The sequence below is a fragment of the Aythya marila genome (genome assembly GCF_965140915.1).
Source record: "Aythya marila genome assembly, chromosome: 6".
Lineage (NCBI taxonomy): Eukaryota > Metazoa > Chordata > Aves > Anseriformes > Anatidae > Aythya > Aythya marila.
In genome coordinates, this window is record NC_139047.1 from 20472612 (window position 1) to 20488570 (window position 15959).

General features: G+C 34.9%; 1 protein-coding gene across 2 annotated transcripts in view; it reads left to right on the forward strand.

The window, feature by feature from the left end:
- Nucleotides 1-14632, forward strand: part of TTC21B (tetratricopeptide repeat domain 21B) — a 34361-nt gene extending 19729 nt beyond the window's left edge. Inside the window, exons 19-29 of one of the 2 annotated variants that reach the window (XM_082762957.1) lie at nucleotides 1806-1912; nucleotides 3882-4070; nucleotides 4797-4907; nucleotides 5984-6065; nucleotides 6679-6829; nucleotides 7338-7499; nucleotides 7905-8100; nucleotides 10290-10514; nucleotides 11470-11590; nucleotides 12775-12842; nucleotides 13746-14632. In XM_082762957.1, the coding sequence (XP_082619083.1) occupies nucleotides 1806-1912; nucleotides 3882-4070; nucleotides 4797-4907; nucleotides 5984-6065; nucleotides 6679-6829; nucleotides 7338-7499; nucleotides 7905-8100; nucleotides 10290-10514; nucleotides 11470-11590; nucleotides 12775-12842; nucleotides 13746-13823 (1490 nt within the window). In that variant the 3' untranslated portion in view covers nucleotides 13824-14632. The remainder of the gene's footprint in view (nucleotides 1-1805; nucleotides 1913-3881; nucleotides 4071-4796; nucleotides 4908-5983; nucleotides 6066-6678; nucleotides 6830-7337; nucleotides 7500-7904; nucleotides 8101-10289; nucleotides 10515-11469; nucleotides 11591-12774; nucleotides 12843-13745) is intronic. The other variant, XM_082762958.1, reaches the window with a different exon arrangement.
- The last annotated feature ends 1327 nt before the right edge of the window (nucleotides 14633-15959 follow it).

The following is a 15959-nucleotide window of genomic DNA, read 5'->3' on the forward strand; positions in this document are numbered from 1 at the left end:
TTATTTGTGGTTCGTGTTTGTCTGCAGGGAATAAACAAGTTCTAGATCAGCATTCCTTGGAACTGTAAAGCGCAGGGTATTTTACATGATGGATACTTTACATGTATCATTTAAATGATACATGAAAAATACACCCTAAAATAAGCTTCACATTTATTTAAAGATATTCTTGCTAAGTTTCTTTTAAACTTTGAATGTCTGTGATGGATAAAGAGGTCCAGTAATTACAACAGCAGAGTTCTATACAGGCAAGATTGTTACTTTTCTTTGCTAACAGAAGTTCTGATATGAATTGATCAAGTATAGATGAGGCATTCCTGTTCTTAGGGGATGGTTGTTTAAGTGGAAAATGGTGTCCTTCAGGGCAGAGAGACAAAACTGCTTGCAGATGTCTCTTAGTATCCCCTTTTGTGTCAGGAACGTGTACTCACTCCCAAAGTTAACTCACGTCTCTTCTTTTGCTCAAAGGCTATGAAGACATTTAGTGTGAACTGTTGAGTACTTCTTGATGGAATCTCTCTTGCGGTGGCTTAATTATAATAGCTAACTTTTTTTGGCTACCTGGATAGAAAAACAGAATTAGTATTATCCATCCATAAGTTTTTCTTATGCCAGTAACTTTTCATTTTACTAATCTTTCAGAATGTGCAGGATGTTCTTTACTAAAAAAAAAAAAAAGTTTAATGTTTTATTCCTAACTTAAGCATTTGAGGACCTAATTAACTTAATCATGCTCAAAACAGTTTAATCGTTTAGTGTGAAAAGATTGAGTATTAAACAGTTTGCTCCATTTACCTTAATCTTCTCTTCCATCTTACAACAAAGCAAAAAGTACATAAGCTGACATAGTTTTTGTATGTCTTTTGATATACTGCTTTTTCCTCTGGAGAATGTGTATATCGTTGGGTGATAAGTTAATGCAACTTACTGAATAGTTTAATATCTTTGATTAGAAATGCTAAAATATTTTTCTTTTACAAATGAAATCTAAAATATAGGAAGTGTTAGGGAGGGAATGATCCTACATAGTTGGCTACGTTCTAGTCCCTGACTTAGTCCTGTAATTGTGACAGACTTAGACAGTTTGCTAATAGAGCAATACACTTTTTTTTTTACATAAAAGGCAATAACAATAAATCCACATGGGTTTTGTTGGCTTTTATGTTTTAACATGGAACTGTGCCCAAGGTGCTGCTTTATCAATAGGTTAAAATAAATTCAAACTGGGGAGAGCTAGTCTTATTCTAATGCTACCTTATGTGTGTGTATTTTTAATCATTATGTGAAAGCTTTCTCTTTGAGTAGATATCAAAATATTTAGTTAAAATAACTGGTTGTGTTCATGTCTATCTCTCTTAGCCTAGCAAAAGAAAGGTAGTTTGAGGGTGGACTAGAAATTTCATGAAACAATCCTATGCTTTTTTGTACAGTGTTACAGAATCAGTTTAGATATTTTTTACTGCCTTTGAGAATGTTTTATATAAGAAACACAAAGAATGGTTGTATTTGTTGTCCACTTAAAAGCTACTCTTGTATTTCTGAAAATGCAAATAGACTAAACTGCCATGTGTCTTGTATTCTTTTTACATCTTTAAACATCTTGGCCTTACAATCTACAAACAGAATGGGCTTTGTTTATTCCTTCTATTGCCTCCTAACTCAGCACACAGAGTCAAATCACAATCATAAATACCTAAAAGTCAAGCTGTGAAGCTTTGACTTAAGCTCTTGCCTGGAATATGTAGAGAACTGACTTTCATAGAATCAGTTCTTGAAAGAATGCTTGTTTAATACAATTCTTACAGTTAATGAATTGTCTTCTATGATGGAAGATGGACGTTACCAGCTTCTTCTGGCAAAAATTTACAGCAAAATGGAGAAGACTGATGAAACAATAGCTTCATTACAACAGGTAAAGGGAGAAAACCCTATGAAAGCTTGCAATATCTTAATTTTTATCCTTTGTTTCACTTTTACCCTGGTTTCTAACCATATTTTTGTGAATGAGAAAAATGGATACATGGTAGTGATAAACCACCAGTGACTGGTATGAAACAGCAAAACTTGTTAGTGTATGGTTTTTGTGAGCAGTGTCGTCTGAATTTTGGATCAGTCTTCTCGGTACAACTGGATGCCTGCATTCATACTATGTATTCATTTGTGTGTGGAACATAGATGGTTTGTTTTCACACACTCTGCTAAAGCTGGGGGGGCAGATAAGTTACCTACCTGTAGCTCAGCACTGAACAACCTTCATGGCTGTTCATGGAACAACCTAGGATAACTTCCAATGGCTACGTATCACTTCCTTGTAAAGAAAGAAACAGGAAGCCTTAGTAGTGTCTTTTGAAAAGCAAGAAAAGTGAATTATCTAGACTTATTAGATAATTTTACATAAGCAGTAAAATCATACTGGTATTGCTATTTAATCTGTTCTTAAACCCTTTCTTCCGTACAGTGCACTCTTGCTTTCTCAAACCTGTCTTTTCCCATTCTTCAGTAAACATCTAACTCTTGCTCTTTTGCTTAGTTATTTGGGGGTTCTTTACTGTATGGCACTTCTAGCTGCTGTTTTTGTCATTGCCCTCAAAAATATTCTTTGTACACATTTTACCCCTTCCTGCCACATTTATTTAGACAAAAACACTTAGTTCTGCTGAAACCATCAGAATACAACTGCTCAGTCTTATTATTGCCTGTTCTTAAACGGCTTTCTTCCCTTGCATTTTGAGAGTGAAGTTAGGAATTCCTTGTGATTTCTACTATGTTTAGATCCCCTTCCTGGTTGGGAAAAATGGTAGGGGGAAGAAGCAGTGCAGTACAGCTAACTTCTCTCCAGTTTATCAATTTCTAAATGAGCAAAGCGGCTCTTCTGAGACTTAAAATCAAGATTTTAAATATTAAGATAGTTATAAAACTTGAGCAGAAAGAGGGAGTCTCTTGTGTGGTAACTGGAGCGACCTAAGGTTGAAATCAAAGAAAATTGATCAGGTATAATCACCATTGGGCAAAGCTATTTCCTTCTCTGTCCTCTTGTTCTGTGACATCTGCTATTGACAAAGCTGCTTCCTTGTTTCTGCTACAGTTTTCTTAATCATTCTAAATGATTAAGAATTAAATGCTCAGAAAATAAAATATGAAGTTTGCATTTTTGTTTAGGTTTCTGTACTTAATAAATTAGTTAATTACATAGTCTAAGTTTGGGCTTTTGAAGTTTTGTATGCCTTATGAGAAGCTTGATTTTAGAAAAAGACATGTAACACATGGATTGAATTCTTCCCATGTTGCAAGGCAGTTTGGAGACAAAAGATAACGGGATAACATGGAGATAGATAAGTTGTTCTAAGCAAAGCTACAATGCTTGTGTGCAAAAATATTGCTTTTATGCTTAATGCATTTTTGTTCAATGGTGGCCTACATCATTTTTGTGGTTACAGCTTCATTAGCAATTATAAATTGGAACATAATTTAAATTGGGAAGAAGTTAATTATAAATAATGCAATGCACAGCCATGGGAAAAGCTTAGACCAATAAAAATGTTTCATCTTAAATCATATCAGTGTATTTAATATAAATATTCCTCAGATGTAGTATTCAATTAACTTAAAATTACTGCCTTAGTGTTTAACATTTCCAACAAGATGAAATCCCAACATATTTCTTCTAAAATACTCAACTGTACACCGATGTAAACCACTTAATCTTACCACTAGGTTGCTTTGCAGCATGTTTTTATATGAATTTTGGGGAGGCAAGACAGACATTTGAGGGAGTTGTGTGCATGTTTTTAAATGTAACTACATTATTTTAAAATAGCTTATACTATAGATTCCTTTGAAAAACGTTGCGTGGTCACTTCTTATTCGTTTCCCCACACCAGGCAAGGGAATTGCAAGCCAGAATACTTAAAAGGGCTCAGATAGAACAGCCAGATGTGGTTCCTGCACAGAAACAGTTAGCAGCTGAAATTTGTACTGAGATTGCAAAGCATTGTACAGCCCAGCGGAACTATGAAAAAGCAATTAAATTCTACAAAGAAGCACTTGTTCACTGTGAAACTGATAAAAAGGTCAGTTCTCCCTCTGACAGTTTTGCATTGTTTTCATATCTAGCTATGCATTTTCATATTAACCACAGTGCAGAAATATATTTGCACTTGTTTTTGCTTTATAATGAAACCCTCAAAGCTCTGTCTACATATTTGTGTTCTCTGCTTTGAACTTTCTCCCGTCTTAATCACATAGGATAAGACAGTTGTATATATTGCCAATGTCTGTCTATTTACATAAAACCCTGAATCAGGTAGTGGCCTATATTAGTCTATATGGTGAGTCTGTCATGCACAAGAAGGTGTATGTGAGAATCTGTAACACTTTACAGAGTAATAATGTAAATGCAATTAAGAAAACTGTTTCTGCTAGAATTCGTTTATATTCCAGAACTAATCAGTGAATGTTAATGAGATTTGCTTCTGTCAATGGTATTATAGCTACTTGTATACACACTTTTAAGAGAATTATTCTTACTGAAATATTTTAGTCTCTGGAGTAATACTATCTGAAAAACTGTCTTCAATATACCTCTGGAATATGCGTCTGAAGAAAAGTTTTCTGTTCTGTAAGTGAGGGAAATGAAGTTAATTTAATTATTTGACCAAGAGTCAACAGGAAACAACAGAGAAAGGCTCTGCCTTTGGAAGTGAATAGTACCTCAGGCTCTGAAATCTCTCTGAGGTTTAATACTCAGCTTTCTTTAATCTTCGAATTACATGTGGTTATATGTTTTTAATATACAGGCAATGTTGGAACTTGCACGTTTGTATCTTGCACAAGATGATGCTGATGCCTGTCAACATCAGTGTTCCTTGTTGCTGAAGAATGACCGAGATAATGAAGCAGCAACGATGGTAATGTACCATTATACTAATTATGTATCGAAGCTTTTTGAGGTCTGTGTGTTTACAATACGATGGATTCATAAAATGCTTACAGCATCAAATTTCAGAAACATCAAAAAATCTATTACAACAAAATGTTTTTCTGTCTGTGCTGAATACTGATTCAAAATTAAGTTTCTATCAATCTTACCACTTTATCTCAATGCAAAACGCATGCTTAATAATACCAGTGGAGAAGTGGTAATTATAAGATTGATTATAAGATGTGGCTTAATTCATGATCTATTAAATTATAGAAGGGAGGAAGTTGAATTTCCAGCACATTAATATTAAAGCAAGCATCTAAAAAAAACTGCCAGAAGGTAAGAACTGTGAACTTAAGGTGTTCTTGTGTCCTTTTTTTTGAATCCTGGTTAATAGTGTTCCTATCTAACAGTTCTTTAATCACTGCAACGGATTCTCTATACATGGTCTGTATATTTTTGGTTTATAAGACAGCTTAATAGACTGAGCAGCTTTCACTTTAACACGTAAGGAGCAAAATGATTTTTAAATGGAATAACTTATTCTCTCACATCAGGTAACATCTGGAATTTATTCTAGTATGGTGGAAGAATGCGGATAATAGCACTCTGAATATGTTTTGTTCAATGTACTCTTTATTAGCTACTGCTCAGCAGAAAAACTGAAATGAACCTCTTACTTTCTCTGCTGAAACGTGCTATGAGCTTTCTTTTCCCCTAACTTGTAAGTTATTGGCTTTTGTATGTGCTTAATACAAATTTCTGGGAAATAAAAATAAGAATGGAAGTATGTGAGTGAAAACAAAACATTTTTGAGAGGTATGTTGAAATGGTTTTTGTATGTTGAAATGCTTTTTTTGTACTTTCTACAAGTGAAACGTTGAGACATGAGTCCATACCTGCTCATTGTCTTGTCTGTGCAAGGTGTTTATTCTCCAGAGATTGATGGATGGGAATGGGAACTGGCGCTGTACTTGTGAAATTCCTGCAGCACTTCATAGTTTCAGGTCCCATTATAAAGCACAATCTGTTTTGTTTTCTCTAAAATTGTCAATACCGTAGATGATGGCTGACCTCATGTTCAGGAAGCAAGACTATGAGCAAGCTGTCTTTCATTTCCAGCAGCTCCTAGAACGCAAGCCAGGTGAATATTCAGTAGTGATATTTTTAATTATTTGACATATAGTTCAAATGAGATAGAGGCACAAATCTGAAAAAAATACTTATATGTTTAAAAAGAAATATGCTATTTAAAATATAATGGATAGTAAAAACAAAAACTACCACTGTGTTCAGCAATTTACATTGCTGCAGTGCAATCGTTTACCTCCAGCTAAATACAACTAGTTATTTATCTGGAACTGTAAAGTACTTCGTGCAATTGATATTTTAAAAATTAAAGCCTAGGATTTTATTTCTAGGTTAGTAGAAATTTTCTCATTTCCAGTAATTTGCAAATTATGACCAGAGATAGAGCTATTAAAATGTATTAATATAATGAATATAAAGCTCTGTAGTGGACTTTGAAAGAAGCAAATGTTTGTGCTCTTGAAAGTACAATTACACTCTTTATGCAGTTTTTCTAGAAGTGTTGCAAGTATCACTTGATACCTTTTTCTTGTATCCATGGTTATGTAATATGCCTTATATATTGCACTATCACTTTTTTGTGTGGAGAATAAGGCAGGCTCTTCACTTGTAAATCTATTCATACAACAAATAGTTAAAATGATGTCCCGACTCATTTTTATATTTAGATAACTATGCAACCCTCTCACGATTAATTGATCTGTTAAGAAGAGCTGGGAAGCTAGAAGAAGTCCCAAGATTTCTTTTAATGGCTGAAAAGCATTCTTCCAGAACAAAGCTTGAACCAGGTTTTCACTACTGCAAGGGACTGTATCTTTGGTACTTATGTTTATAATTAAAATAAGGACAATTTAGTGTATTGCTACATATTTAACTTTCTTGTCATCTGTTATCATTCAGAGGTGCTTGTTACCTGTCAGAGGTGCTAATTATATTGTGATAAATACCATAGCAGTACTTCACTTAATTTCTTTAGTTAGTGGGATTATAGGAAAGGCTTCCTTGTCTCTTCTGAAATACTTTCCAATTAACTTCTCTTGAAAGCAATGCTATTTTATCTTGCATACATCTTTCATATTTCCTGCTCATTTAAAGTGATGTTCTTGCTGGATCAATGATATAATACTGCTACTTTTCAAATTTTAGAATTCCTCATACAAAACAGTAGTTTTCAAAAACAAGCTTCTCTCAATAGTATGCTTGCTTTTTGAAACTTGTATTATCAATGCATGTACGTGATCTGTCTTCTAAATTCTTGGGTTTTGGGTGGGACTTGGGGCAGCAAATTTTACTTGCCTAGATTACAGTATTGTAATTCTTTGTCTAGGTACACAGGTGAACCAAATGATGCACTCCGGCATTTTAATAAAGCTCGAAAGGACAATGACTGGGGACAGAATGCTGTCTATAACATGATTGAAATTTGTTTGAACCCAGACAATGAAACTATAGGTGGTGAAGTCTTTGAAAATCTAGATGGCGACATAAGGTAAGTGAATGAAGTATATGTTGCTTGGATTCTTCTGTCAACCCATCCTCCCTGCCTCTTAATTATGTGTCTTAATCATCTAAATTGCTAGAATTTCTGAGCCCATCTAGTGTTTTGAATACCTATTAGATTGTATGAGACTACTCAGAACTGTGAAATAAATCACTTTCAGACAGAATATAAAGGATTTTATTTGGAACCTTAGCTGCTTGTAGAATTAAAAGACAAGTTGTAGACAGGTTGAAACAGCCATTGTTACAGAAGAGAATCAGTGTAGAATGCTTCTGTAACAAAGGCATTACTTTAGCGTGGAATCTGTAGTAACTCAATGTATTTGGTGTACAAAATGTAGTTTTAGATATGAAGGTAAAGGTTTATTTTTACAAATGCTTTTTCTGATAATAGCAATTCAACAGAGAAGCAGGAGTCTGTGCAGTTGGCTGTAAGAACAGCAGAAAATCTTCTGAAGGAACTGAAGCCTCAGACCAGTCAGGGTCACATTCAGCTGCGAATCATGGAAAATTACTGTCTCATGGCAACCAAACAAAAATCAAATGTTGAACGAGCACGGAACACTTTTACTGAAATAGTAGTGGCTGAGGTTAGTAACCTCTCTTGTTTCCTCATTTATCTCCCTTACACTTACAGTTAGTCACATAGTTCACATTCAGAAAGTGATGTCTTAGTGCTACTATTTTAAGATTTCTTTCCCATGAAAGAGTATTTTAAAGGAAAACAATATGCTGAAATAACATCTAAGAATTTCTGCACTGGATTGCAAACTTACAGCTCAATTATATGCTAATAACGCTAGTTGCTAATGTGAATAGGCTTCTTGGTTTGAGTTCTTGTTTTATTTTTTTAATTTCCAGTTGGTGTAGTTTAAGCATGGCAGGCAGCTTAGCACCACACAGCCACTTCCTCATTCCCCCCACAGTGGGATGGGAGAGTGAATTAGGAAGGTAGAAGTGTGGGAACTCATGGGTCAAAATAAAGACGGTTTACTAGGTAAAGCAAAAGCTGTGCATGCAAAGAAAAAGAAAATTTGTTTGCTACTTTGTCAGCAGGCAGGTGTTCATCTATTTCCAGGAAAGCAGGACCCATCATGTATAACTGCTTTTTGCAGCAACTGCTCTGCAACAGTTAAAGCATCTGTTAGTCATCACTATTCATCAAAAATCCAAATCATCTACAAGCATCTATAAAGAAAATTAACTCTGTCATAGCCAAAAGCATGATACCAGTCTTAGCCAGCAGCTTGTCTGATGATATAAGTATATATGGTACCTTCATTCTTTAAGCAAAAACAATTCAATAAAGTGTCTTCAAGCACTTCGTGGCAACTTAGCAGAATTTAGATTCTAGGGCAAGATAATGCATGTGCATAAAATGCATTCTTATGATATGATTCTTCATTATTTTATAGCTACTTGTATTCCTTAACTTTAGGATTAATAAAGAATAGTCACCTTTCAATGTTTTTTTATTCAAACATGTACAGACACATTTAGTCTATCAAAATGCCAAGAAATATCTAAGTTGCTACTAGTCATTTACTGTATACTACTACAGTGTTCCGCCCACTGGCTGAGCTGAGTATGATGGTCCTTTCCTGTGTAAGGCAGTTTGGAGAATGTGTCATTCTGCCTCCGTTACTGGCTTCCCATTTCTGCTCAGAGTTGATCTCATGTTCAGTGAATATGCAGTGTTTCTCACATAGTGGCACAGTTCAGGCATGAGGAATGCTCCAGTTGATTGTCTTCTCCCCAGATTTACATAAAATAGGTTTTAATCCATTCAGAGTAAGAGAACTGAGCCAGTTCCATCTTGAGAAACTTCTAGGGAAGTGCTCTTGCCTTGGCTATTACAGGGAAAAAAGTGATTACCGGATTCCATTTTGAGAGACTGTAACATGCTAGAAGGTTAAGCACTAATGGTTATTGATCCATTCTAGGTGTGACTGTTGTGGTGTGTAGGGATGAGCTGATGATTATATGGAGGAGGGTTGGGGGGGAGGGTGTGCATTTTTTTTTTTTTTTTTAGCTCACTGTGGCAAGCCTATTTACAGCACAACCCCACAAAGACATGTAGAGGCAGAATACCAAGGGCACCCAGTAGCGAGCCAAGAATGCGAAGAGGGGGAGAGAAACTTGTAAGCTAGCTGCTAATGGAATCTTGTGTTCAGGATATGAAACCCATTCTAGGAAGGGCAAGATTTTAAGAATCATGATTCTTTTTTTTTTTTTTTTGCTTGAGAGGCTCTTGCACAGAATGGTGGCTTTTAAGAACCCTGTTTATTGAGTAGCTTTCTGATACAGGTAGTTTAGACTTGCAAGTCTAGGAGCTGTACACCTAGAAATAAGAATCTGTGTCCCTGTTACTGACATTCACAGATCTCTAGAAGTAGAAAACACTTGTATTGCAACTTCAAGTGAATTCAGTTTCATCAGACGTATTTATTTTGTATATCAAAAGTTAGTTGTATCAGGATGTTTCTTGTTGAGATGAAGTATATGTGAATGCTTTCAATACTTCCTGAGCCTGGAGAAGGTTGTCATGACCGCAGCCAGACTTACATTCAGCCTCTTAAATATTTAACCTAGTACTTATTATTGTGATCAGTATTATAAGAATAACCATTGCACTAAATGGAAAACATATTTGTAAGATTGGATGTTCTATCTTTAGTTCCTGCAATCTGTATCAGAAAGGTATAAACACTTAGGTTTTTCTTTTCTTGAAAGCAAAATCAAAAAATCGTTTAAATGGTCACTATGCCTTTTTCTGCAGAAAGATCATATACCAGCACTTTTGGGAATGGCCACAGCCTACATGATCTTGAAACAGACTCCACGAGCCAGAAATCAGTTGAAACGGATTGCAAAAATGAACTGGAATCCCATTGATGCAGAGGAGTTCGAAAAGAGTTGGCTTCTGCTTGCAGATATATATATTCAGTCTTCAAAATATGATATGGCAGGTGAATTATTAAAACGATGTCTTCGTCATAACAGGGTAAGTGACTGCACATTAGTAATATTTTAATTCACATAACTGGTTAGTTTCCATTTGAAACTTGGAACAGGCATGGCACAGGAATAGATCTTACCTCTTGTGGTATTTTCCTCATTTTTGCCTTTTTCCTCATCAAGCTGTTCCATCTGTTTCATTTTCCTTCCCCTGTGGCCCATCCAGTAGTCTAGTTTCTTGTAGATATTATACTAAAAGCTTGGGATACTGTCTATACTGTGCAGATTTTCTTTAGAAAAAAAAGCTCCAGGCATGGCTATGCTGTTTGTTCCAGAATGCTCTGATGTGAAATCTTGTCATTGCTTTGGAAGCCTAACTAAAAAAGAGTGAAGTTAAACAAAGAATACACTCTATATATCAATATTCCTTTGGTCTGCTTTAGTAAATGAGGTATCTATCTTCATAAAAGCCTTATTTTTTCTCTTGAAATATTTGAGCTGTGGGCAACATGACAATATAAGCTCTTAACAATACAGTCCTGTAGTAGTTGTTTAATTTCATAACTTTTTTCTGCTTTATACATTAAACACAATATTCCTGTATGAACTAGTTGAAATTTCATATTAAAAAAAAAGCAATTAAATTGATGTATGTGTAAAAATAGCTTTGCTTATGTTTTCTTGTGCTTAGTACTTTTACTTAGTAACTGAAATGTAGCTACAGAGTTCCTGGAGGCACTAAATATGTTTGAAGGAGTAGTTGCATTGTCCTCTGATATCTATACTTGTCTCAGATTAATTTAGGATGTCATTCTGCAAAATTCCATGTAACTGATCTGTATTGCAGATATTTTAAATCAGGACTGACTTGTCATCCAAGGTAGTGCAAGTATTACTTAATCTTTCAAGTTGTACTGATTTGAAGTATTTAAGCAATTAAGGTGTAATTGCTTAAAGGTGTAACCTAAATAAAATCTTGAATGAATATTTATATTTTGCAGTCCTGTTGCAAGGCTTATGAATACATGGGATACATAATGGAAAAGGAGCAAGCCTATAAAGATGCAGCAATGAATTATGAGATGGCCTGGAGATATGGAAACCAAACAAATCCAACAATAGGCATGTTTACGTAATGTATATGTATCATTTCAGGCAATACAGTAAGAATGAAAACACTACTGTTACCTGGAAGACTGTATTTTTCCGTCTGTAGAAATAATTACTGGTTTCCCTCACATAAAAACTCCAGCTATTACTGCAGCTATTTAATGGTCTACTTAAGTATTTAGGAGAGCCCCTATGGCAAGAGATGGAAGTTCTATGATAACTAAGAAATCTCATCTTACTGATTTCCATATGAGGTTTGGTCATGAACTCTTAGGAAACTTATAGCTGGCAATTATATGCTGTCTGTATGTACAGTATTCATTTTGAATATTTTTATAGTAATGCAGTATGTACTAGCTGTAGTAGACAACCTTTATACCTGTCCTATTATCTGAGGGTGGTAAATCATTGACTTGTTTACTACTATTTTTTTTACAGGTTATATATATATATATATATATATATATATATGAATTAAGATTTCAAAAACTATTTAAATGGCTTTAAACACTTAAAATTCATCATAAGCTGAAAACTTGAGATTGTACTCAACTTCTAGTTGGGGTGGTTAATTGAAGTTAAGCTAGACTGTTACACTTGTAGACTACTTAATATAGGAAGCCCTTCGTAAAACTTACACATTTAAAAATCTCATTTTGTTTTTCTATCTTTGGGAAAATACCTTTTACCTGGAAAATATCAGCCTGATGTGTTGCTATGGGACTTAACTATTCCTTGTGACTGAATTTTATCTGTTGTCTGCTGACAGTGGAACAGAATAGCATTTTAATTTCCTAGTTTGTTTTTGGTATTGTGACTTTTTGCCCTTTAATAATGGAATTCTTTATTTTCTTAACAAAGAACATGGCAGGTCACACTGGGAAACCCTGTGGGGTACCACATTAGTTGAAGGAAGACAGCCGTTATTTATACTCTGTAGAAAAAACATGATCTCCAAAATGTCTCCTCTTGATTCCAACTGAGCCATTCATTTATCAATGTGTAAAGGAAATTCCTCTACTATTTAAAGTGACTTCCAGTAGAAATCTTGATATTTACGGTCTTAGATGAGAGAATATTTGAAAACAAATAAGCTAACTATAGAAACGTATGGTGATCTAAAAAAAGCTTTAATGTGATATTTTACTAATTTAATATGGAAATTGAAATTGTCACCTTTCTCTGTACACTTACAGGCTACAAGCTGGCTTTCAATTACCTGAAAGGGAAGAGATATGTTGATGCAATCACTATTTGTCATAAGGTAGAATTTGTGTTTAATTCTCTCTCTGCTGTAGTAAATTTGTTTTACATAATGGTCCTTTTTTAATATTTCTAAAATAGTGTAATATCATCAGAAAGACACACTTAAAGCAGATTGGTTATGTAAAGGATACTTAATCCAGAGCTCCCTGGCCATAAGGTAAATAAGAGATGTGGTTGGCTATCATATGTGAAGGCATATTTAAGTGGCAGTGGCTTCTTTTGGTTCTGTGGTTGACACTTGTAAGTTCATACAGAATTGTAGCTGAAGGTAATAATAAAATATTAATATTGGAAGACATTGTTAGAAAGTAAATTCCTTTGTATGGTTCAAACACATACACTAGATGCAAAATAATAAAGGGCTGTAATTTTAGAGCCAGAGTGAACATTGATATAATTACTAGTATTAATAACGAAATTATATTTTCTGTTTGGAGGAGAAATGAGAACTAGAAATCATAAACTAAATGGAAGGATAAGGGAGAGGAGGGAATTGGAGGGCAAGAAAAAGTGGATAGGGTGTAATAAGAAAGAGCCTGAGGGAGTGAAAATAAAATCGGTTTATCTCTGTGGAGAAAATTCTTGCAACCTTGGAAATATCTCTGGGGGCTGCTGTTCTTAATGCATGCATTCCAAACCACCTAGAGTCTTTAGCCCTTGACACTTGCATTTTTCCCACTAAGGTCACGGGATACTGTGAAAGGGAAGCAATGTGTCTTCAGTAAAGTTGTTCTTGACCTCTGCATGTGGTAGTCTCTAGCTACAAATATTTATACGTTCTTACATGAAACTTCTCACATTATTGACAGTTTTAGAATGTGTAAGCTCAGTGATGAGGGGGATAGCCATCCAAGTATTCTTTCCTTTCAGACAACTGTTATGTTTTTCGGTCTTCTGACAGGTGCTCGAAGCACATCCAAACTATCCGAAGATCAGAAAGGAAATACTTGACAAGGCCCGTGCATCGTTAAGAACATGACTTTAAAAAATAAATAAATTTTGAAGCTCATCAACTTGTTTGATCTCACTTTGGAAACTATTGCAATGACAGTGACCATATCAGCACAAATGTACTGTGACTATGGAATTCAATTTCTGTGAATATGGAATACAGTTATATTGCATTAGAAATCTGGTTTATTTCCAAGAAAAATCTGCAGCCCTGAAAAGAACTGTAGTTACTCAGCAGAGAATACTGCTTATGTGTGTGGTATATAAAGCATCATCTGAAAATAAAAAAAAATAACAAAGGTAAGGGCCACAAGGCCCTTTATATATAAATAACAAAGGTAAGGGCCATCTCTATAAAATACTGCTGAAGTGTATTTTGGATAACAACTCCACAACTTGTATCTCCAGGAAGGAAGTCACTAGTGTCCATTTCCCATCTATTTCTCAAAAGCGAATATGCACTCCACACTGTAATCTGTACTGCAAGTAATCTATACTGCTGTGTGTTTCAAAGTAAAGTAGTAAATATAAGATAAAACTTCTGTGAATACAAGGGTTTCAGAGAAACGGTATATAGGAGATAGTGCACTCCTATTCTTTTGAGTTCCAGCAGTTACAGTTTTAAAGACTAACTCTGTATTCTTTTGTCCATTTGAAATAGCACTCAAAACAACAGCCTGTCCTAACCTAGTGCAGGTTTTTTGTTGTTTTTTTTGTCTTTGCTTATTGTTGAGATGCTGGATCTTGGTTTAAGTAAACTGCTCGTTCCAAATTTTAAAGTATGCTTTTATTTTTATGTATACTGTAAATACACTTCAGTTTTTCAAGATTAAAGTAATTGTATACATTGTTCTCAAACTTTAATTTTTAATGAAATTGTAGTATTTAAAAATAAGATTTTATATTAAAAAATATTCAGTAAAGGCTTTTAAAGACTATGCAAGTCTTCTACACAGTATTAATTCTCTACTCATGCTGTCTGTTATCAACCTGTCTGTCAGACTTCCGTGGAGAAAAATCTCATTTCTAATTTGGAGGGTTTAGTCTTTCAATATCATATGTGTAGGCAGTACAGTCATATGTGTAGAAGTTAGTGCTTGTTTCACCTTTTTCCAAAAAGCAGGTGTGTGACTTTGTTTTGATTACATGGGATTGTGGTCTCTTGTGTATGTAACACACCTGTGGCTCTTTAAGGGATCAGCAACAAGTTGTGAATGACATTTTGTCAGTAATGCAGAATTTCTTTGAAAACATGCCAAACAAAAAATGCTAGTGCACTGGGGTATGTGTTTTTTCAAACATACCTTGGTTATATGTATTTGACTAGAAAAATACTTTGGCATGAAGAAAAAAAATCTTAAAACTAGTACTAAAATTTCTTAACTTTGTTTCCTGATTAAGTTTTAGCTTTCCATGTTGACATCACGTAAAGTCACTTTTTCTGGCAGTGAGGTGGTGGTCTGTTTTTAACAATTCCTTGTTAGGCTGCACAAGGAACTGTTTAAAATCATATCTAATCTTGCCTATCAGTAACTGGGTGCTCTATCTTGGACAATTTACAGGCTTGTTTCCTAAGTGATACATGTCAATCTGCTTAAGTGGTGATGCTACCTACTGGAGGTTTCTAGGTTCTGCATTCAAGTAATTTCTGAGTTGTTGATCAGCTAAACTAAAATTAATGAAAACTTTCAGGTGCAGGTGTGTAACATTTCTGCAAGTTTTGGGTGAAAGATGGAGTTAAGTGGCCTTTCCTTCACCAGGTAACCTTGAAACTTTATGCTATTGACTTACCCCTTCTGTAACAGCCACAACAAAGGAGGGGAAAAATAGGAGATTGAGGCAGGGATAAGACTGGTTTGGAAATGGAATGGGGAACATAGAAGGAACTGGAAAATGCTGAGGCGGGAGGGTGTATTATATGGAAGCTGGGCTGTGGGGATCAGACTGTGAATCCTTAATCTGCTGGATTTTTTTTTTCCACTGCTAAAATACAAAGGCCTATTTCAAGGCAGTTTCTGATAAAACAGCATTTCTTTATCCACAGCCTTCTCTGTACTGGATCAGTGTTTCTGCTTGCTCTGTAGCATTGGAATAACACTTAGCTCAAGCTTAGAATAAAGTACGTGCTTTTATGTCAAAACATGCAAGATGTGTTCAAAATTGG